Source organism: Mytilus edulis, chromosome 11 (genome assembly GCF_963676685.1).
Source record: "Mytilus edulis chromosome 11, xbMytEdul2.2, whole genome shotgun sequence".
Lineage (NCBI taxonomy): Eukaryota > Metazoa > Mollusca > Bivalvia > Mytilida > Mytilidae > Mytilus > Mytilus edulis.
The window spans coordinates 31,597,937-31,621,025 of record NC_092354.1 but is presented as its reverse complement, the minus strand read 5'-3'; the positions used below and the strand labels follow the sequence as shown (position 1 = coordinate 31,621,025).

Below are 23,089 nucleotides of genomic sequence, written 5' to 3'. Positions count from 1 at the left end.
TTCGTTTATGTTACAGTAAAACCATATCATCTCAGACTTTTACATGTTTGTCTCAATATAGTTTCGATATTATATGTGAGGTTTTACTGTCTCAGTTCAGTTTTTTTATTCAACTTATTTTATATAGTATTTATATTTAAAGATTTTTATACGAACATTCATTTCTCTCAGATGAAAATTCATACATAAAATATATTCCTCAGGTTTTTAAATGAGATTTTAACTTTTTGAAATCAAATCATTTATATGTTATATTTATTATACGAAGTATTTTCAAGTAAAGTTTTTATTTACAAAATTTATATTTCTCAAAGGTTGAAGATTTTTTTTGAGTAATTATTAATGTTATATAAAAATGAAAATGATGCAAAAACATTTGGTGCTGATTTTAAAACTGTTTTATGGAGTGCAAAGACAAATATTATTATTATTTATATTTGGGTAAAGTGTTCTCAAAAAGATATAATATATGGTGCTAAAATAAGTTGTTATGTATATATGTTTTCATGTTGTTAAAATAAAATTAAATTACTTTTGTTATTTGTTATTTTAATGAAAGAAAAAAAGTTACTGAAAATAAAAGTAAGGTTGATAAGTCTTTTCTTTGCTAATGTATAAAGGTGTTGAATTTTAGAGAGTTTCCTGTTAAGTGATGCAATTGGTTTATTATAATCCTCACACTTTAATCATATTTTGAAGTGTTAGTTATTGGTAAATAAAAGAGTGCTTGTTTCCAGTGTGAAGCAAAAGTTAGTAAATAAATACTAATGTACTACTGTTATCTCTTAAAAGAACATAATTTGATCAAGGTTCTTTGATGTTGTGAAAGTAGTACCTAAAATGATGCTAGATAAATAACTGTTGGCATTCATTCAATGTTATATAATATTTCTTATGCAAAGTGTATGCTATTGATACTATTCTATAGCTTTGAACATGTGGAAAAATAAATACAAAACAAACAAAAAAAACTATTACATGTTTACCTGCATGAACTATGGATGTAATATTTCTATTGATGTCTTGCTTCTTCAGTGGCTCTATTGATATATTGTCTTATAGATTGTAAATATTTCCATTGGTCAATTGTTAGAGTAACCCCTTTGATTGTTGGTTTGTTATTAAGCAGCTGTCTAATATCTAGATGAATATTGTTGTCATATTTGCAGACAGTTACAAAATATTCACCAGGAAGTCTAAACAATTTCATATACCTACATATGGTGTCATTAAAACTTGGCAAATTATTGACATTTATGTCATTAGATGAGTTAGGTAGAGATTTTTCAAAATTATATAAATAAGTAGAAACAGTAAGAGTAGATGCTGTTAATACTAATATAGATATGGCACCAATCCATTTTAAGATACTTATATGAATGTTGAAGTGTTGATATAAGTTAGATAAACTTGATGATAAAGATTTGTCCCAAAATTTTATATTTTCAGGCATATATTCAATAGACTCTATGTTTGGAAGCGACATGTTGTATTGGTAGAAATTTGTCAAATGATTTAGATTTCAAAGTGATATCTTTTATTTATGGGTGGATTCTTTTGTTCTGGAAAAAAATCTTTTGTTCTGGAACAGGCAGTTTATAACTACTCTTTCATATTTCAAGCTTAATGTCGATAAAATATCGAAAATGCATACAAGCAAACAAAATGTATCTGTCGTCATAATAAAGTGGGTGTGTTTGAATCTTTATATAGTTCGTGTATTTGAATTTAAATGCTAACAAAATAAAATGAACGCGTTTAAGTTATCTTACTTCAAAACAAAAAAATGCAGTCATTTATTCCACGCAAAATTTCGTTAAAAACGATATGACCGTTTGAAATAAGATAACCAACTGCATGCACGGCTCAGATGTAGCTACATTAAACTAAGTTATGCGATGAAAGCGTATCTTTATTCAAATTTGCTCATTGAAGAAATCATTCAAGTAAAATACAGAATTCCAATGCCTCCTCCCCAGCATTGCACTTATTCAAAAGTGGCATAAGACTCTTTTTTCTTTTAAATCGATCGTCCATTATTTTAAAAATTGTCCGGGATAATGATGATATTAACCTATAGTATAAGTTTTGCAAGAACTCACGGTACCCTTGACAGTGCTTACGGGTCCATTTCCCATAAATTTTGAAAGGGGCATAAGTCTTATTTTAAGTCGATCGTAACCAATACACTAGTGTCAGTTTTACATATAAAAAAACCGCATTACGTGAGATCAATAAATGAGAAATATGTCCACGAGACTCAGCTGATGTCTAAACTTGTATTTGATATATAAAGGTACATGGTTGAACGACTCAAACTGAGCTTCCCAAATTTGCACTCGATTTGAGTTTTGTGTACAAGTCCAATTATCATTTGGTTTAAGCTAAAGTCAAACAGATACAACACATTCAACATTTTTCCAATTGAAAAGAGGCACAACTCATGAACTGTATAAGTAACGCCAGAAAATTCAAACTTAATTTGTATATTATGGCAAGAAGCAGTGTAGATTCGTAATATTTAGTTGAGTCAAACTGAAGGTGACGAAAACTTGAAATTCATCAATGTTTATGTTCATGTAGAGGCAGAACTCAGGAAAGCCAGAAGTGACGCCAGCCATTTTCGAACTTGGATCTGTATTATATGTTAATAAACACCATATAAAAGTTTCATAACATTTGGTTGAGGCAAACCAAAGTAAGAGAATGGAAACGGAAGATTATTTTTTCCATTTAAAATGACGACGCCATCAAAATTCGAAATGTATGTTTTGCTGTTATTATCATACTGTATCAGTTACATAACATTTGGTTCAGGCAAATAAAGTTCTTATGTTGTAATGTATTACCATTGCCGCTGGTTAAGGAGGCAGTTGGGATCCCGATAACATGTTTAATCCTGCTACATATAGTATGTATGGTCCTGGCCCTACAGTTGGGATCCCGCTAAAATGTTTAATCCTGCTACATATAGTACGTATGGTCCTGCCCAGTCAGACGACTGTAATTCAGTGGTTGTTTGATGTTCTTCCTTCATCCTTCATATTTATAGCAAATTAGGCGTTAGTTTTCGAGTTTGAATTGTTTTACATTCGTCATTTCGGTCACTTTTAAAACGAACTATTCAGTATGGGCTAATTGTTCATTCTTGAAGGGCGTACAGTGACTAATGGTTGTTAATTTTTTTGTGTTATTGGGTATCTTGTGGAGAGTAGTCTCGTTGGCAATCATACCACATCTTTTTAGAAGGTAAATAATTTTCGGACGTACAGGGGTAAAACTTGATGCACCACCGCTTCAGCAGTGACAACAAAATACTGTTGAAGATATCGGATTATTTTTCTCCAGGTGAGCCAGGTGAGCCAAACTTTTTTGCAAGACTACCAACGGAAATGCCACGTCACCGAAAAAAACAAAACGAACACACCCAAGTGTCGACATACAGGGACCTTAACCTTTCTTTCACCATTTAAAAGTGCAACTTATTACAAGAACATCTTCAATATACTTATTTGTTTATCTACATCGTTTTATAATACCAAAGTTTGCATAATGCAATACCCGATACGGTAAAAAAAATAAAAGAGTAAACCTCAACAGACCCCAATAAGTTTTGTTACGCCCATTCGAGACCATGTTTTACTGAAATAAAACCCTGAATCAGCATGAAATCCTATTCTCAACCATTTTCGGTAGGACTATAAAAAGAAAATTTCCCTCCTCAAAGCACATGCGACCATGCCTCCAAAAAGAATAGCCGCGTTTGCTACATGTGCCAGTAAAGCCGCTCCAGTAGAAAAAAGAATAAAACGAGTAAGTCTTTTACAATTTATTTAGTGTAAAATTCATTCAAAAGAATGTAATTACTGTTCTAAAATGTTTCTTTTAAACTTTCAAATCTTTAAATATCGCTACTGCATTTTGTAAAAATATATCATGAATTTTCGGCTGTGTGTAGAGTGATTTCAGTTTTCCATATTCTGTGGTACTTTAAACGTGGTGAACATATTTTCTTATATCCTACAATTTACAACTGTTAATTCGATTTTCTTTAATAGACAGAAAAATCGTTAAATCCGGTTTAAACAGAAAAAAAACGGTGAAATTGACGAAACTAAAATTAAAAAGCATATTGGCCATACTTAAAAGAAAAACGGTGAAAAACTATATTCGGAATTATATCGGACCTCGTTTTACCCTTTGTTCTACATTGAGTTCATAGTATATAAATGAGATGTGTCATGAGTGCCAATTACGCCACTTTCCAAGTAGCAACCATTCTGTAAACTGTCCAGATTGCAAACGTTTCCTTCTCATTTGAATTGACATTTTAAAGAGGATATAAACCAATCTAGAAAAGCCTCAATGGGCTATAATTTTTCGCCCATACTGAAGGGGTTACCTATTTTACAGGTTTAATTTGATAAATTGTTATTTGGATGGAGAGTTGTCTCATTTGCACTCAGACCACATCTTCTTATATCTAAGAATTTAGTTCTTTTGAAAGTGTCAAATAAGGCTAACACATTTTGGAATGTAGAATCTTCTTAACCTGCCTTATTATTCATAAATCCAAGAAACGTTTTGATATCCCATTAGTTAAATCTACATCGTGTTAATGTTGTTTGTGTTCAATGTCATTTCATGGTCTCTATTTCTTAATCTTCTAAATAGATGTTCACTCCTCTTCTTTCTGAATTTTTGGAATATCAAAGAGTCCTAATAATTCCATTTTTAGATGAAATTAAACAAGTTTAATTTCGGCCCCTAATTCGTTGGGACCAAAACTCCCAGTTTTTGTGCAAAAACCAAGAAAAATGCTTATTTGGGCTCCTTATTCCTAAACTGTTGGGGACAAAACACCCAAAATCAATCCCAACCTTCCTTTTATGGCCATAAACCTCGTGTTAAAATTTCATAGATTTCTATTTTTTACTTTTAATAAAGTTCAGAGTGCAAAAACCAAATGGCTTCGGACGATGACGCCACCAACGTCATACCAATATACGACCCAAAACTTTCAATTTTTGCGGTCATATAATAAAAAATGACCCTATCTAAATTTGTAATTGATCTGAGTTTTGTGTATTGTGTATAGCTTTCATAATGTTCGGTTGGGGTAAACTTAAGTTCAAGAATGTATACTTCAAATTCTGATGAAGGGGCACAACTTGAGAATAGTAAAATGATAACCATTGTGAAATTTTCATACCATTGCTGATTCAAACTCGATATCAAGAATGCAACCAGACCTTGAAGTCAATAAAAACTTTCAAGTCTGATTTTAGTGCTCCAAGCACTGAGCCAATTTTAACTAATTTAACACCAAATAAATAAATACAAAATCATATACATCATGTTTATGCGAGTGTTATTTACAAATGTAAAAGCAAAACAGTATTCATAATGACAATTGAAAACAAGAGGCTCTCAAGAGCCTGAATCGCTCACCTTAATTCTTTTGGTTAAATCTTTCATCAATGATTATTTTGGCTTTTCAATTTATTTAAATGTTTTTTGGATCGTCCTATTTTCTTCAAAAGCCAAAAAAAAATAATCATTTTCTCCGATGTTCTATTTTAGCCATAGGAGCTATGTTTCTTGACATACAAGGAAATAAAATATAAAATTTATACTAGATACTCTGAAACTCATTTAGCCTAAGTTTGGCTGAAATTGATACAGCAGTTTCAAAGGAGAAGATTTTTTAAAGTAAGTCAACATGATGAACAAATTGTGAAAAAAGTCTTTAAAGGGCAATAACTCCTTAAGGGGTCAATTGACAATTTTGGTCAAATTGACTTAATTGAAGATCTTACTTTGCTGAACATTATTGCTGTTTACAGTTTATTTCTATCTATAATTATATTCAAGATAATAAACAAAAACAGCAAAATTTCCTTAAAATTATCAATTCAGGGGCAGCAACCCAACAACAGGTTGTCTGATTCATCTAAAATGTCAGGGCAGATAGATCTTGACCTGATAAACAATATTACCCATGTCAGATTTGCTCTAAATGCTTTGGTTTTTGAGTTATAAGCCAAAAACTGCATTTGACCCCTATGTTCTATTTTTAGCAATGGCGACCATGTTTGTTGATAGATCATAACCTCGGATACAATTTACAAACTAAATACCCTAATGAACATTCAGTTAAAGTTTGGAAGTATTTGGCCCATTAGTTTCAGAGGCGAAGATTTTTGTAAAAGATTACTAAGATTTACGAAAAATGGTTAAAAATTGACTATAAAGGGCAATAACTCCTAAAGGGGTCAACTGACCATTTCCGTCATGTTGACTTATTTGTAAATCTTACTTTGCTGAACATTATTCCTGTTTACAGTTTATCTCTATCTATAATAATATTCAAGATAATAACCAAAAACAGCAAAATTTCCTTAAAATTACCAATTCAGGGGCAGCAACCCAACAACGAGTAGTCTGATTCATCTGAAAATTTCAGGGCAGATAGATCTTGATCTGATAAACAATATTACCCCGTGTCAGATTTGCTCTAAATGCTTTGGTTTTTGAGTTATAAGCCAAAAACTGCATTTGACCCCTATGTTCTATTTTTAGCAATGGCGACCATGTTTGTTGATAGATCAAAACTTCGGATACAATTTATAAATTAGATACCCTAAGGAACATTCAGTTAAAGTTTGAAAGTATTTGGCCCAGTAGTTTCAGAGGAGAAGATTCTTGAAATAGTTAACGACGACAGACGACGTACGACGACGGACGACAAGTGATGGCATAAGCTCACTTGTCCCTTCGGGACAGGTGAGCTAATAAAAGGAGTTGCTTAAAAACACAATTTCAAACAAGAGTGAAAATAAAATACCTCAATTTCTGTTAAAATCAAAAAAATATAAAAGTAAAAAAAAACAATGCTCCGTAGGGCACAGATATATACCAAAACACACAAAATCAACCCCAACCTTCCTTTTCTGGTCATAAACTTTGTTTGAATTTCATAAATTTCTATCGACTTTTACTAAAGTTGGAGTGCAAAAACCAAATTTGAAACCGAACGCAACAACGATATCGTGATACCAATATACGACCAAAACCATTTCAATTTTTGCTTTTGCGGACGTATAAAAATAAAAATATATAGGCAAACTTCTGTTTGCACCTTAAAAGTTAAAAGAAATTTTTCCAAACTTCAGTCGGCACTTTAAAAATTAATGAACAATTACATTTATGTCTTTCAATGTTTCAGGACCTTGATGTAATGAAAGTACATGCATTACTGGAGGAGGAGCCAAGGGGCTCATACAAAGTGGACTATATAGTTACTGAAGGGGGCAGAATAATAGAGTTGCAGTATGATAATAAGTTCACCATCAACTTGGGGGAATTCAAGTTATTAAAGAAGTACAGGGTCTATGACGAGAAGATGTCATTACCTTCTCATGCCCTGGTTAGTATATGAATTTAATAATGACATTTCTTTACCTTCATGAAGAAATAAAATGAAATAAAGCATAAAAATCCTTTTCCTGGATAAAAATAACTTACATTAGTGTCAAATGTGTGTATATACAATTAAAAAAAAGAACATGTATCTTAAAATAAAACTTATTTTACATAATATAAAAATAAATCTAAGTGTTCATGATTTTTTTTCTGAAACGAACAATAGAGCTGGTCCAAAACAGTAGACTTTTTTCAGGTTAAAATAACAGGCGTTCCTTTACCTTCATCAAGAAATAAAATTAAACATTAAAGGAGGAAATCCTTTTCCTGCATTGAAATTATTTTAAAATAAGTGGCATATGTGTATTCATACAATTTGGGGAAAAAAACATAAAAGGTAATAACAATGCTTTCCTGCACATATATGTTAAAATAAATACTTGCATAAAATAAGAATTATTTACATTGCATCTTATGAAAAGGCATTGTTTTTATTTAGTGCTTCGAATCAGCTCCATTCCCTCTCACCAGTTTTGAGGAGGCTATAGGTATGTTCAAAAATCCTCCAGTGGTAGCCATAAACTCCATCACCAATCTGCAGGACCATCATCAAAGGATATCTATTAGAGGGGAAATAACCAGAGTAAGTTTGTATTCAAATTAATTTTACATTTTGCAAATATTAGTATGTGGAGAATACATCATTATATTTTAACATATATCATTTTAATAACAAGTTTCTTCAAATGTTATTGTATAAGCATGAAATAAATGTGTTTTTAAAGGTTCACATTTCATCAGTAAGTGTGGCATCTTCAAAAACAAGTATTTACATTAAATAAAGCAGTCAAGTACACATTTTGCAATTATTGCAATTGACCAGAAGTTACATAAAGGGACAACATCAAAAGATAAGATCAATGTAGGATAAAATAGTTTAGAGTAGAGATGAGTTGAAATTTCAGCAAGTTTTGTTTATCCAAAATCTATTTTTACATAAGAGGAGGTATCATGCCCTTCATACGAACTCTGTGATTTAGGTGTTTTTTAATCTCAGAGTTTTTGAATAGATTCTTTTCGGATCTTTCAGATTTTCTATGTATAATAATATTCAAGATAATAAACAAAAACAGCAAAAGTTCCTTAAAATTATCAATTCAGGGGCAGCAACCCAACAACAGGTTGTCTGATTCCTCTGAAAATTTCAGGGCAGATAGATCTTGACCTGATAAACAAAATTACCCCATGTCAGATTTGCTCTAAATGCTTTGGTTTTTGAGTTATAAGCCAAAAACTGCATTTGACCCCTATGTTCTATTTTTAGCAATGGCGACCATGTTTGTTGATAGATCAAAACTTCCGATACAATTTACAAACTAGATACCCTAAGGAACATTCAATTAAAGTTTGGAAGTATTTGGCCCTGTAGTTTCAGAGGAGAAGATTCTTGAAATAGTTTACGTCGACTGAAAGAGACTGATGAGTCTTATGTAGACGAAACGCGCGTCTGGCGTACTAAATTATAATCCTGGTACCTTTGATAACTATTTACACCACTGGGTCGATGCCACTGCTGGTGGACGTTTCGTCTCCGAGGGTATCACCAGCCCAGTAGTCAACATTTCGGTGTTGACATGAATATCAATAATGTGGTAATTTTTATAAATTTCCTGTTTACAAAACATTGAATTTTACGAAAAACTAAGGATTTTCTTATCCCAGGCAGATTACCGTAGCCATATTTTTGGAATCCTCAATGCTCTTCAACTTTGAACTTGTTTGGCTTGATAAATATTTTGATATGAGCGTCAGTGATGAGTCTTATGTAGACGAAACGCGCGTCTGGCGTACTAAATTATAATCCTTGTACCTTTGATAACTATATACATATTAATAACTTCATCTTTTTTAATGTGGCATCATATTTTTTTTCTAAATATTTTTTTTCACATTTAGGTTTAACAGACCTTTCTGAGGTTTAAAAAGTAATCATTTACCAGACCAGTACAAAGATATTAGTGAGAAAAAGAAATATTGTCACCGTAAATAATTATTGACAGTTAATTCTAACCTTAGACTTATTCAACTCTCTAGTTTTGTAAAACCACTCTTCTTTCAGAACAAAAAGAACATGCGTTAGAGGCTATTATATGATATACTGAAACAAGTATACATATTGGCAACATTTTTGCGTGTGACATCAAAATTTGCAATTTTAAACTTAAATTTCTTTACCTTTATGTCTTAACATCCATGTTGTTGAGAAAGAATTACCAAAATATGGTGGCAGTACAAGAATATATATATAAAAAAAGAAAGAAGTATCGTCACTTGCTATTGTTATTTGTGTACACCCTACTCTTATACATCTCTTTTTTTGTTGTAAAACTATTCTTCCTTAGGGAGAAAAAGAACAGAATTGTTATGCTGTTGTACAGTATTTTAATAAAATGGAAAATATGACACCTTTGTTTTATGCAACAATAATTTTTAAATTTCTAAACTTAAACTTCATATTTATGTCTAACAAATCAATCTAAGTTATGAAAAGTACCCAATTATCAGACTAGATTAAATAATATAAACATTCAAAGACATATTGTCATTATTTAACGCTATCAGCATACATATATGTAACTATAGACTATTAGAATACTCAATATTTGCAGAACTATTCATTTTAATGTTCTTGTAAAATATTCTAACAAAATTAAAAATATTGATATTTTTTTTATGTAGTGAACACAACATGTTTTGCAATTCGAAAGTAAATATTCTTCACTTTTATGTGTAACTTTCCAACATGAGGTATAAAAATGACTCAAATAACAGCCAAGTACAAAAATATTGTCACTTTTAATCATTATCGACATGAATAATGCTAACTATAGACTTACACAGGCTCTCGTTTTGTTGTTCATCCTTGAGAACAAAAAGAACATCATTTAAATGTTGTTGTATAATTTACCAGCAAGATTAGAAAAATGTTTTGGCAAGTGACTTCAAATTATGCCATTGGGTAAACCTATTTTTTTTTACCTATTTTTTTTAAAATCATTTCTGTGAAAAAAAATAACCAAATATGAGGCAATTTCATGAATATTAATAAATAAAAAAAAGTATTGTCACTTTTTATCATGATTAATATAAATATATATATAATTGTCCTAAAAAAATGTGATCATATATTTTAAATGCTTTGTTTTTATATTTTAGACTTGCATTTGTGTTACCTGTACAAAGGAATTGAAGTCCAGATCTGGTCTGACAAGGCATAAGTGATTTGTTCACATAGAAAACCAACTAGGGTGTGGAGTATGCACAAAGACATACAAGTCGAGAGATTCCCTGCGACGACGGTTCATCAGGTAATTATATGGTACAAAATCTTTAAGCAGTATCAAACATGAGTCGATTTTATATAATTGTAATTTGTGTCATACAAATGTACCAGTGAAATGGAATTACATCATATAATTGTTCCATATAAATGTACCAGAGAAATGGAATTACAACATATAATTGTTCCATACAAATATACCAGTGAAATGGAATTACATCATATAATTGTTCCATACAAATGCAGAATGAGATTTCTAATTTTATTATCGACAATGTTAATGAGAGATATCGTTCTGAGTGCATCTGCGATATCTGCACCTATCTTTATCAACTGTTTATTAAAGTTCAATCATTTATCAAATTTCAATAATGGTTTAAATTTTATTCAGTTCTTCTACTATGGATTTTACCTTATTGTACAGAAACGAAAATACGCGATATACTATGTCATAAGTTAAAAAAGTAGGGATCTGTGGACAATTCCATTGTTTTTGATATAGAAAGACAGTCAGATGACACACCAGGGAGTAGGAAAATTTCCATGTGATACCTGCAAGAAAGTGCACCACAGAAATGAAGACTCGCAAATACATCATTCCAGAAACCATCAGGTAATACTATGTACCTAACATCATTCGATGACATACAGTTCAATATAGTAGCAAACAAAAACCCGTTACTTTAGGAAACACAGAAACTGCCTGAAAAAAGTCAGGAATATGACAGTTGTTAGCCGTATTTTGGCACAACTTTTTGGAATTTTGATCCTCAATGCTCTTCAACTTCGTACTTATTTGGCTTTATAACATTTTCGATATGAGCGTCACTGATGAGTCTTATGTAGACGAAATGCGCGTCTGACGTACTAAATTATAATCCTGGTACCTTTGATAACTAGTTATCCATTGTTTTGATGTGTTTGAACTTTTGATTGTGCCATTTGATTTGGGACTTTCTTTTTTTAATTTTCCTCAGAATTCAGTATTTGTTTTGTAAGATTCTATTAGATATATTAATTGATTACCAATACAAGAAATTTTAAGATAACAACTTATATTTCATTTTCATATTTATACAGGCTGGATCACCTTCACCAACTCCAGCAGTGTCATCATCCCCAGCACTGTCACCAACTCCAGGTGCAGTTCAAGTAGTAGACTTTGAAGACATGCTAGTCAATAGACAATCATCTAGATCTGATGCAAATTTAGACAATTCGTTTTTTGTAAAACCGTATACAGTTTATCCAATACTTGTGTATATCATTTGTTGCTAGCTTGTGCCAAAAACATTGATTTGAAGATCAAGTAGAAATCTTCCAAGTTCCCCATACACCATTAAATTTTGCGTAGACGATCTGTGAAAAAAACTGGTTTAACTTTTTGATATCCTACATTGAACTTTTTATGTTGCCCCTAATGGTAACAAACATTTTGATTGTATCTAACTATTAGAATAGAAATAATTCCTGAAAGCTTTAAATTTGATATAAATACACACGGCCTGGCTTGAGTTTTTTTTTATGCTTATGATGTATTTCAACATGATGGCCTGGGACATGTGAAAATTAAGAACATACCATAGCTTCTATGTTTTTTAAATAAACATAAGAAGTGGTGCTAAAGAGCAGATTTTTTTGGGAACTATACTTTTATTGATTGCAAGTGAATACTAACCTTTACATATTTTTTTTATATTTGAAATCATTTTCTGATTATTATATAATTCATACAAGATACACATACATATAAAACTCACATTGTTTATGTATTGTAAAATAGATTCCATTAGATCTGGAACCTTCAAAGAAAGCAGAAAATCCCTACAGTGGATTGCGCTTGACCAATCCCATCATGAGGCCTCGCTCATTGAAAGTCAAATTATGGAGGGAGAAGGCCTCCATGACAAATGGTTATTCAGTGGGTGATAAGATCGTTGTGAAGAATTCGAAGGTCGTGGAGTTTAGGGGGTCAATCTTCCTAAACTCCATGTCGGATACAAAGATAATGGTGAGCTGGATTATTTTCAAGATCTTCTTTCCTATGAAATATAAAAACAACTTGAACAAAGTTTTATCTTTTAAAATAACCATAACTTTCACTTTAATACCAATTAAATATATTGTAAAAAACAAATAAATATTAACTGATGTTTCAAATGATAAATATGTCAAATATACTACTTTGGATTGTACCACATGTTTAAAAATCCAATCTATTAATATATATACTAAAACACTTTAATTTTCAGTAACATTTTGGAATTATTTTACACAATGTATACTGGATCTCTATTTTTAATTATAAAGTAACTTAAAAAAAAAAAAAAACCCCGAAGATCAAGACAGAAAAAATATTTTCCATTCAACTTGCAATTTTAGAATTGTATGAAAGTTTATCTGCTGATACTTATATAAACCACATACCATTGTTTTTTGTCAATCCAATTTAAATTCAATTATATTGCAGAATGACACAGAGTTTGAAGAAACAATAGAGGGACCTATAATTGGTGCATCCTTCATTAGGTAATTAATACATTGAACCAAACCCTTTCATATCTTTTAAGACTGAAACAGAAAATAAGAAATGGTAAAATGAACTTGGAAGCAAATATTTTGCAATGTACTGGACATCTAAATGAAGCTATGATAATTGCATGTAATCTATTACATGTATTTACATTAAATACAATGGAGGTCTCCTTTTTGTATCTTTTATATAAAAAATAATGTAGATAATTGACATATCCATGAAATTAGCTCTCAAAGAGACATTAACCAACTAAAAGTGTATAAATGCCTTACTGGCAAAAGCTAACGTACACAAAAAAAAAACATGCAAGAAGTCTTACTTTTTTCAGTGAAGAACTGTCTATATATTGAGAGGACGTGGGGTGTTTAGCGAAACCCAAGAAATGATGAGAAACATCTTCCCAACCTTTTTGTTTGAAGAAGGCAGTACAATCAGATGTACCGTTAACAACGGGGAACTGACCTACATTGTGGAGCCAAATTGGTTTGCTCGTAAGTCTTGCAAATTAAGGTTGTACTATCCACATTTTAGTTCCTTATAATTTTTTAAAAAGGAAGGTCTCAGATTCATATAAGAAATAAATCTGAAGTTGACAAAGTTTTGTAAGTTTTTCAAAAGACACAAGTTAACATAGTGTCTGATAACACAGAACATGAGACCCTAGTGTGGTGTCAGCAGTGTCAACATTAACCTTCAATGGGTTACTTTTCTAAACTGTTACTAGGATGAAGGGTTGTTTATTGGCACTAAAACCACATATTCCTATATCTTTTGAACATGAATGAAATAATCCTATACCTATCAGTCATCAAATTGCCATATATGAGAGTAGAAGGATAAAGGCGGTGGGATATTTATGAATGAATGAAAGTTACAATATTTCAGGTGGATTTTCTATTAAATTTCCATATGTTTAGCAATGAGTCAACACAAGGGTACATAATCCTTAAGGTTAATGATCATTTATGTGGCCTGTTAATTACGAAATTATCATACTGCAATAATATTAAAACAGCCAAGATAATGCAAAATAGATATAGACCATTAGGTACATGTATCACAGGGAAAATTTGTGCAAAGTATAATATTATTTATAAATTAATTGCATTATGTAGAAAAAAGAAAAAATGGAGAAAATAAACCCAAGGTTTTTGAAGAAATTCCATACAGTTTAATAGAGGTTATTTTTTCTCCTTCTAAGACCAGCTAACATTTATTGTTTACAAAAAGTCCAATAAAACAACATTTAAATTCCAAACACCACGTGCGAAGCCACTAAAGTCGAGCACACCTTCTTGAATAGGTTCAGATATACATTTCTTTAAACCAATAAATTTGTTTTAAGGTAATCATTGCTAACACTATATACAATGAGCCTATATATATATCGCGCATCGCATAGCCTAACATGAGAGTACAAGGCGAAAGGTTTGAGTTTTCTGTAAAATTACCATACCTGGCATTAAATCAACACAAGGGTACATGAGATTGAGGAATTCAACTAACAAGTGCTAGTTCACAATTGACAGGCTGACTATGTAAAAACAATAAACGAATATGAACAGTGGTTATCATAGAATTTTACAGACAAATCTGATTAATCAACTTGCTCCTATTTCAAGTTTATGTGAAAAAAAGATAAATTTTCAACCAGTACAATGCCGTAGGTTTTCGAAATCAAAGAACCGGTTTTATGATTCGGAATCTTGAATCACATACAATTTTAAGTGGTCACGAATTTAAATCTCTTGCTCTTACATATTATCTTCGTACATATAATTATTATTGTGGTCACGAATTTAAATCTCTTGCTCTTGCATCTTATGTTCGTACATATAATTATTATTGTTTTACTATTACGTATCCGAAGTTTCTGAAAATTCACTGTCATACATCTGTCCATGCACAACTAATCTCCTATCCAATTCAGACAAGTTATTTCATTGGATAATTGAAGAGATTCTGCTCCAAATGTGACATCTGTCGTGTTGCTTATGTTATTACAAATCCGGTAAAAAGTTTTATTCGAGAGGTCACATTCAGAAAAGGGAAGGGGATTATAGTAGCGATGTAAGAAACATATATATCGGATATCATTTGTGAAACTGATATTCCAATAACGGTCAACCAACTTGTGATGACGTCTTTAAAACTTACGAAGGAATGATTTCAACTTCACCATTTGGAACTCTTGGTTTGATAGCTTCCTTGTGAGCAGCAACCCTCTATCAAGAAAATCATGATAGAAAATGCAAGCACGGGAATATCTTATCAATTGGGAGATATGTACCCCGCCAGGTCAGTTTTAATCTAGCGTTGTACTAAAATATATTAATGATAGTTTTTGTTGAGAACGTCGGTATAATTTATGTTTCTTTTAATTTGCAACTTATTTTGGTGTGTTCTTTTTTGTCATGAAATGAAGCTTTTAGTGGTCAGGTGTTTCCTTTCCACGTCAGTTCTAATCTAGCGTTGTACTACAGTACATGACGTATAAGGAATGAAGATGTTATTTTTACAGATCAGCTATAACTACAGGTTAAAGTCCATAATGGCTCTTCAAGTCGGAGTGTTTTGGTTTAGTATCCTCTATCAATGCCCATGCTACGTCAATCTTTAAAGACCCAAATGTTGCAAAACACCTATCCTACCTCCATGACAAATATGTTGTTGTCCCCGCAGCCCCAAACAATTTCGTTTTTGTATGTAAAACTCATTACATTAACTGCTTGATAAACGAATTAGGTATTGACAATTCACTTGGAAACTCAACATATACACTCACGACACTTACCAAAGAGGAAATCCTGGATAATCATAGGTCTGTTCTGTGTTCCTTTGGAATTTCAACCAAAGATGAAGAACTGGATCTGCCATCACTGTATTGGATACCTAAACTACAGAAGTGTCCTTACAAACAACGGTATATTGCTGGGTCTTCCAAGTGCTCCACGAAACCTCTTTCTAAATTATTAACATCTATTTTATCAGCAATCAAAGACGGGCTTCAAATTTATTGTGAAACTGCCTATTCTAGAGGGGGCGTGAATCAGATGTGGATACTTAAAAATTCCAAAGATCTTTTAGAGTACATACAATCTAACTCTCTTTCATCTTGTAACAGTATTAAAACATTTGACTTTTCTACTCTGTACACTAGTATTCCACATTCCAAACTAAAAGACAATTGAAAGAGTTGGTTTTGCTTTGCTTCGTAAAAAAGAATGGCCAACGTAGATACAAGTATCTTGTCTTAGGGAGTGATAAATCATACTTTGTAAAGGATCACTCTGATTCGAACAAAAAAATTTCTGAAACTGATATTATCAAGATGCTTGATTTCTTGATTGACAACATATTTGTTACGTTCGTAGGACGTGTTTTTCAACAGACTGTCGGCATTCCAAAGGGAACAAACTGTGCCCCTCTACTTGCCGACTTGTTTCTTTATTATTATGAGGCTGACTTCATGCAGGAACTTCTTAGGAAGATAGATAAGAAGTTAGCACTATCCTTTAACTCTACGTTTCGCTATATAGATGATGTTCTTTCACTAAATAATTCAAAATTTGGTGACTGTGTGGAACGCATCTATCCAATCGAGCTAGAGATAAAGGATACTACAGATACAGTTAAGGCGGCCTCATATCTTCACTTACATCTAGAAATTGACAATGAGGGTCGGTTGAAAACAAAACTTTACGACAACAGAGATGATTTCAGCTTTCCAATTGTTAACTTTCTATTTCTCAGTAGCAACATTCCAGCAGCACCTGCATACTGGGTATATATCTCCCAATTGATACGATATTCCCGTGCTTGCATTTCCTATCATGATTTTCTTGATAGAGGGTTGCTGCTCACAAGGAAGCTATTAAACCAAGAGTTCCAAATGGTGAAGTTGAAATCATCCCTTCGTAAATTTTACGGACGCCATCACGAGTTGGTTGACCGTTATGGAATAACCGTATCACAAATGATATCGGATATGTTCCTTACGTCGTAACTACAATCCCCTTCCCTTTCCTGATTGTGACCTACCGAATTAAGACTATTTACCGGATTTGTTATCACATAAGCAACACGACGGGTGCCGCATGTGGAGCAGGATCTGCGTACCCTTCCGGAGCACCTGAGATCACCCCTAGTTTTTGGTGGGGTTCGTGTTGTTTATTTTTTAGTTTTCTATGTTGTGTCATGTGTACTATTGTTTTTCTGTTTGTCTGTTTCATTTTTAGCCATGGCGTTGTCAGTTTGTTTTAGATTTATGAGTTTGACTGTCCCTTTGGTATCTTTCGTCCCTCTTCTATAATTATGTCCATTGTGTTTACACATGTTTCCTTCGGCTTTGTTGTAAGGTCATTCGTTAGTGAATGCAAGATAATGACATCTGGAATAGCATCTATAGTTTGAATAACTTCTTCGGTCTCATCAAGGGTATATGCCTTTATCTTTCCGGTTAAACATTTTGTAGGGACTATCCCCCGAGTATTTTATGTTCCTATTATAAGAATAAAAATAGCTTTAAATTTTATTTTCGTTTTGATCAACAGTTGATCAGGAGTGGATATTGATATTACTTCTAAAATGACAACAAGAAAATTCTTTGGTAGCCACTTTCATAGTTTGACTATCCATGCACAAGAATCTCTCAGTATCTTCAATTTAAAGCCTTTTGTGCCAGAACAAGAGGAGAGATGTTTTTGGTGATTCACGGCGAGTGTCAGAAACATCATTTAATAAGCGGGCAGGACAAATTGTTGACTGCGGTTAGGCGTGTAAAAACAGAGCAACAAGCAAACAAGCAGGATTCTTTCACTATCCAAGATTCAAGTATCAGTAAACTGGCCAGACTTCTTCCACCACGACCAGGAACAACATTTTCTACAGACCTGATTGAAAAATGTCTAAGTATCTGCTCACTTCAAAAGGATTTCAGATTTTATGATCTGTGGCAAGGATGTGTGGTGGATGTTGGATTGTGGCAATGTCATCTTTATGGATGGACCACAGGATCCACCAGTCCGTGATGAAGGACCACCCTTTTACAATTTCAGGTCATTATCACTGAAAAAGGAGCAGTCTTATCTGTTAGATATATGGATAGTTCTTGTCCATTCGTTTTTGATGCGTTTTGTTATTTGATTTTGCCATGTGATTATGGACTTTCCGAATTGATTTTCCTCTAAGTTCAGTATTTTTCTGATTTTACTTTTTAGATCATTTGGGGAATGGCTCATTAGAATTGCCCTGAAATAAAATCAAGGTATTTGATGATGATGATAAATCACGATTCATTTCAAGCTCAAGGCATTTAATTAACAATAGAGTAGTACCAGGTAATGCAAAAACAGTATAAATTGAATTTACATGACTATGATTGATTGATTGTTGGTTGCTTAACGTCCAGTGGCAAATATTTCATGCATATTCAGGACGAGAACAAGTTCACAATAAATACAATAGGTAGGTTGTTGCAATAGAGGCCATCTAGGATGATGGTCGGGGAAATTTGGACTGCCACTGGAAAATGAGGGTATATTGGATAGGGACAGAAATTTGGCCTTGCAACAGGCCACCTACGGACCCCTCAAAGAGTTGTTGCAAGGGTTCTTAACGTGCAAAGAGCGTGGCACTCTCTTTACACGAGGCATCGGATTTAACGTCCCCTTCTGACGGACGTGACTGCGAACTTGATACATCCCGCACAGCCAAACGGACGCCCCACTTCGGCAAGCGTTTTACTGCCGGTCGGGAGAAGACCAAGTGACCATACTTCTATACCCCAGTCACCCTTGGGGTGTACATGACTATGTGTTAGCATACTGTTATTTCTATTCATCACTTTCTTAGTTTTTTCCCCAATTAAGGCTGAAAAAAATGGAATACTAGTAAGTATGAGGTATTCCTATAACAGCTTTGAAAACCTGAAATCGGGCATTTGATCAAGACAATTTTCTGATATGTATTTACAATTGTATTAGAAAGTAAACTTGAACCAACCACATAATTGTTATGAATTTGCCACATTTTTCAGTAAGTTTTACCACTTTTTGGATAATTGTATTTGATGTTACCTTAAACCGGTCATTGGATTTTGTAAATTAGCTGTCAAGTAAAGACTGCATGTTGAATCATAGTCAAATAATGTTAAAAATCCAGCTCAGTGTCAGTTTAGTACAGAGAAGGGTTGGTAAATATATATATATGTATATATAAAAAAATAACTCAGCACTGTTGGCTATTCCAGAAAAAAAATGTATGGAAGACTTCCAACCCCCATAACTGTGGTAAACCCATAATTGAGTACAAATTACACATAAACGACGTTGAACAAAACTTCAACCAGATCTTGAAGTATGCACCTCATGTAGGCATATCAAAAAGTATTTGGTAAAGGAGCTTTTGAGATGCCTGATGTTACTGATAGATAGATACTGATGTAAAATGATGCATACATGTATAATGTTAAGTTTCATGCAATACGTTTTATCACTCCTGATGTGAACAATACATTCATATACTAATTAATATTCTTATTAATAGTTTTTTTATGTTTTAGATGATAGAAATATGCCCCAAAACATTTTGTTTTATACCTATTAAAACAAAAGCAATTATATTTGGGGCTGTTATTTCCAGGGGAGAGTTGGCAGCCCGGCTGTTGAGGGCCTTCTACACTGAAGAGGAACTGAGGGATGCAAAATCCCTTGGTAACCTTAGAAATGGTGCTGTCATTATTAGTGCCATAATAGGTAAGCTATCCACTAGAGCAACTTAGGTTAGGGTCCTTGTATACTTTTGTTGATGCTAAATTTACATAAGATAATAATTTTGACTTGAAATCACAAATCTGAAACAATTTATGCTAAAATTCATTGTCTTATCAGGGCCTTTTATAGGTGACTATGCCGTATGGGCTTTGCTCATTGTTGAAGGCCTTACGGTGACCTATAGCTGTTTGTGTCATTTTGGATAGTTGTCTCATTGGCAATCGTACCACATCTTCTTTTTTTATAAATCTACACAAAAAGTGTTTTCACAAGTTTGTATTTATTTTGCTTTCCATTAATTGCTGTCACTTGACATATGAAGCAAATGCTTTCAAGAATATTGAATTTCATTGGGAGATCAAATCTTTCTGAGAGATAACCTAATCTCGAATCTAAATTTGGATTTTATGAAACATCAATACATCTTTTATAGCAATACATTTTCAGCTTGCAGCACAAGGTATAATAAGGAAAATCTTCCAGAAATGAAAACCATCAAAATAAGAAAAGCATTACATAATGCAGTTGCATATGCTAATAGGTATGTACCATTATGCTTATATATATGTAAAATATTCTTATGAAATGCAATAATTTACATCATGTAAGGATCTTGTTAAACTTACATATAGATAACTGTCTGGAATTTAGATATTTTCTCAAAAATTGGCATTTTCTCTGAATTGTTTCAAAGACAAATTTAGGAAGTACAACAACCTATATTTATATGTCATGTCACATTAATATTTCCAGACATGAATGGTTTCAGAGGAGTTTCAGCTCAATAAAATCAGTCTCTTCCATTAGTAGTATAGATACTATAGATCAAAGAACTAATCTATATACAAAACAAGAAAGAAAAACCCGATTACAAGTATCAGTATAAACCACACCAACAATCACTGAACAACAGGCTACTGACTTGGGACAGTTTCATATGAAATATGCAGCAGGATTTAAACATTTTAAAGGCATGCCAACCTTCATCCTAACCCTAATCAGCAGTATTACATAACAACATAAAAGGACTAGGAAATATTAGTTGAACATGGCTTAATTTGATCAAAGACAAGACTTATAATTTCATATGACAGACCCGCATTATGTCTCAACACACTCACCAATGATGCTCCATTCTTAGATGTAATAGTAAAAACCCAATTATAATATTGCAACATTGATTGAAACTTCAACTTGATTGGACAATCTCACATATCTCAAATCTCACATATCTCAGTGTAACAATTAATGTTTGATGGTATGAAATCATGTATGCTAGGGCAGACGTTTCATGTTAATATTTGTTGAAATTATATAAACCCTTTTCGAACGTAAAAACTAAATGTATTACAAAGAACCAATTAACCACTTTTGTTTTATTTGACAGGGACAAGAAAGAAATGGTCAAAAAGCAGAAAGTGAAGAAATTTCTAACTCAAAGTTCTTAAATTAATAAATTTTAAATTCATATTTAATATTGTGTCACTTTTTCTTTCATGTATAGTCAAAAGACTGAATAGACACAGACAGGTGATTTTTTTGATTAAACAAGGAACTTATAAGTGGAAAGCAGGGAAGGTTGGATAGTATAAGGTAATTAAGTAAATAATAGTTGCACAGAAATACTATTCTTGGAAGTTGTAGTACTAAAAACTGACTGAACAAGGATGCAATTTTGCTGAATGGTTTTTGATATGGCTGAATATGTCTTAATAAGGCTGAAGATTGGATGAATTTGTCTGAATAGTTCTTAATATGGTTGAATATTTCTGAATATATATGAATATTCTGAATATTTCTTAGTATGGCTGAAGATTGGAAGAATATTGGCTGAAGATTTCTGAATATTGCTGAATATGTCTTAAAAAATGGCTGAATATTTCTTAAATACAGCATCATTTGAACCATAAATTTTCTGAATATTTCTTAGTTTCTGAATACTGGCTGAATAGTCCGAAATTCAGTCAATATTCAGAAATAGACACAAATACAACATTCAGACATATTCAGACGATTATTCAGATATAATTCAGAAATAATTAAGACAATATTCAGCCACCAATTTTCCATGACTAGACTGTTTAAATTATTGTCCGCTGGTTGTTTGATACCTCTCGGTTATTATAGATTACTATTATCTATACAGTAACCTATAGTTGATAAAAAATAATTACGTTTAACCTTGGATAGAGCCATATGGTCGCATTAGCATTTATAGTATGATACTACACCTGTGGTTGTTATTTTTTACTGTCTGGATGTCGAGTATTCATCTGTATCACATACATGTCTCATTCGCAATTATATGATAATATTACAAGTAATGTTGATAAGTTACTGTCTTGTTTAACTTTTAAAACCTGTGACTTTGATGTAAAGTTATCTCATTGGTACTCGAACCAATTTTATTAACTCTATATAATACAAGAGGCTGTCACAACGACAGCAAACCGGATTTATTAACATGGCAATATCACAAGAACCATAACTGATGAACGGTGAAAGTGAAAATTGTCAGTATCAAATTTGACCTCCATTTTGTAATCAGTATCAACATATTAAAATTTGAAAAGCTTAGGTTGAATGGTTCATCAGTAAATGCAACAACATGAATGGAAACACCATTTTTCTATCTTTCAAGAACCATTACTCCTCAAAGGTAAAAATCGAAATCGCCATTATTGAACTTGACCAACATTTTGTCATCAGTAACAACATATTAAAATTTGAAAAGCTTTGAATGAACAGTTCATGCATAAATGCAGGGACACGACTGTAAACGTCATTTTTCAATCTTTTCAAGAACCATAACTCATGATCGGTAAAAGTCAAAATCGTCATTACTGAACTTGACCTCCATTTTGTCATCAGTAACAACATATTAACATTTGGAAAGCTGTGTTTGAACAGTCCATGCGTTAATGCATGGACAAGACTGGAAACGCCATTTTTCAATCTTTCAAGAACCATAACTGCTGAACGGTAAAAATCGAAATCGCCATTATTGAACTTGAC

General features: G+C 32.4%; 1 protein-coding gene and 1 long non-coding RNA gene across 2 annotated transcripts; both read left to right on the top strand.

The window, feature by feature from the left end:
* The first annotated feature begins 7,222 nt into the window (after nucleotides 1–7,222).
* On the top strand, nucleotides 7,223–7,972 carry LOC139495482 (uncharacterized). Its single transcript, XR_011657357.1, has 2 exons — nucleotides 7,223–7,429; nucleotides 7,925–7,972. It is a non-coding gene; the product is annotated as an uncharacterized lncRNA (long non-coding RNA).
* Nucleotides 7,973–19,594: 11,622 nt separating this feature from the next.
* On the top strand, nucleotides 19,595–21,549 carry LOC139495481 (uncharacterized). Its single transcript, XM_071283758.1, has 3 exons — nucleotides 19,595–20,056; nucleotides 20,522–20,615; nucleotides 21,462–21,549. The coding sequence occupies exons 1-3, from the start codon at nucleotides 19,864–19,866 to the stop codon at nucleotides 21,520–21,522; spliced, it is 348 nt and encodes a 115-aa protein (XP_071139859.1). The 5' UTR covers nucleotides 19,595–19,863; the 3' UTR covers nucleotides 21,523–21,549.
* Nucleotides 21,550–23,089: the final 1,540 nt, after the last annotated feature.

Coding starts and splice junctions, on each gene's coding strand:
- LOC139495481 (XM_071283758.1), top strand. CDS start 19,864: ATGATAGAAATATGCCCCAAAACATTTTGTTTTATACCTATTAAAACA. Junction 20,057..20,521: donor CATTATTAGTGCCATAATAG/GTAAGCTATCCA, acceptor ATACATTTTCAG/CTTGCAGCACAAGGTATAAT. Junction 20,616..21,461: donor GCAGTTGCATATGCTAATAG/GTATGTACCATT, acceptor TTTATTTGACAG/GGACAAGAAAGAAATGGTCA.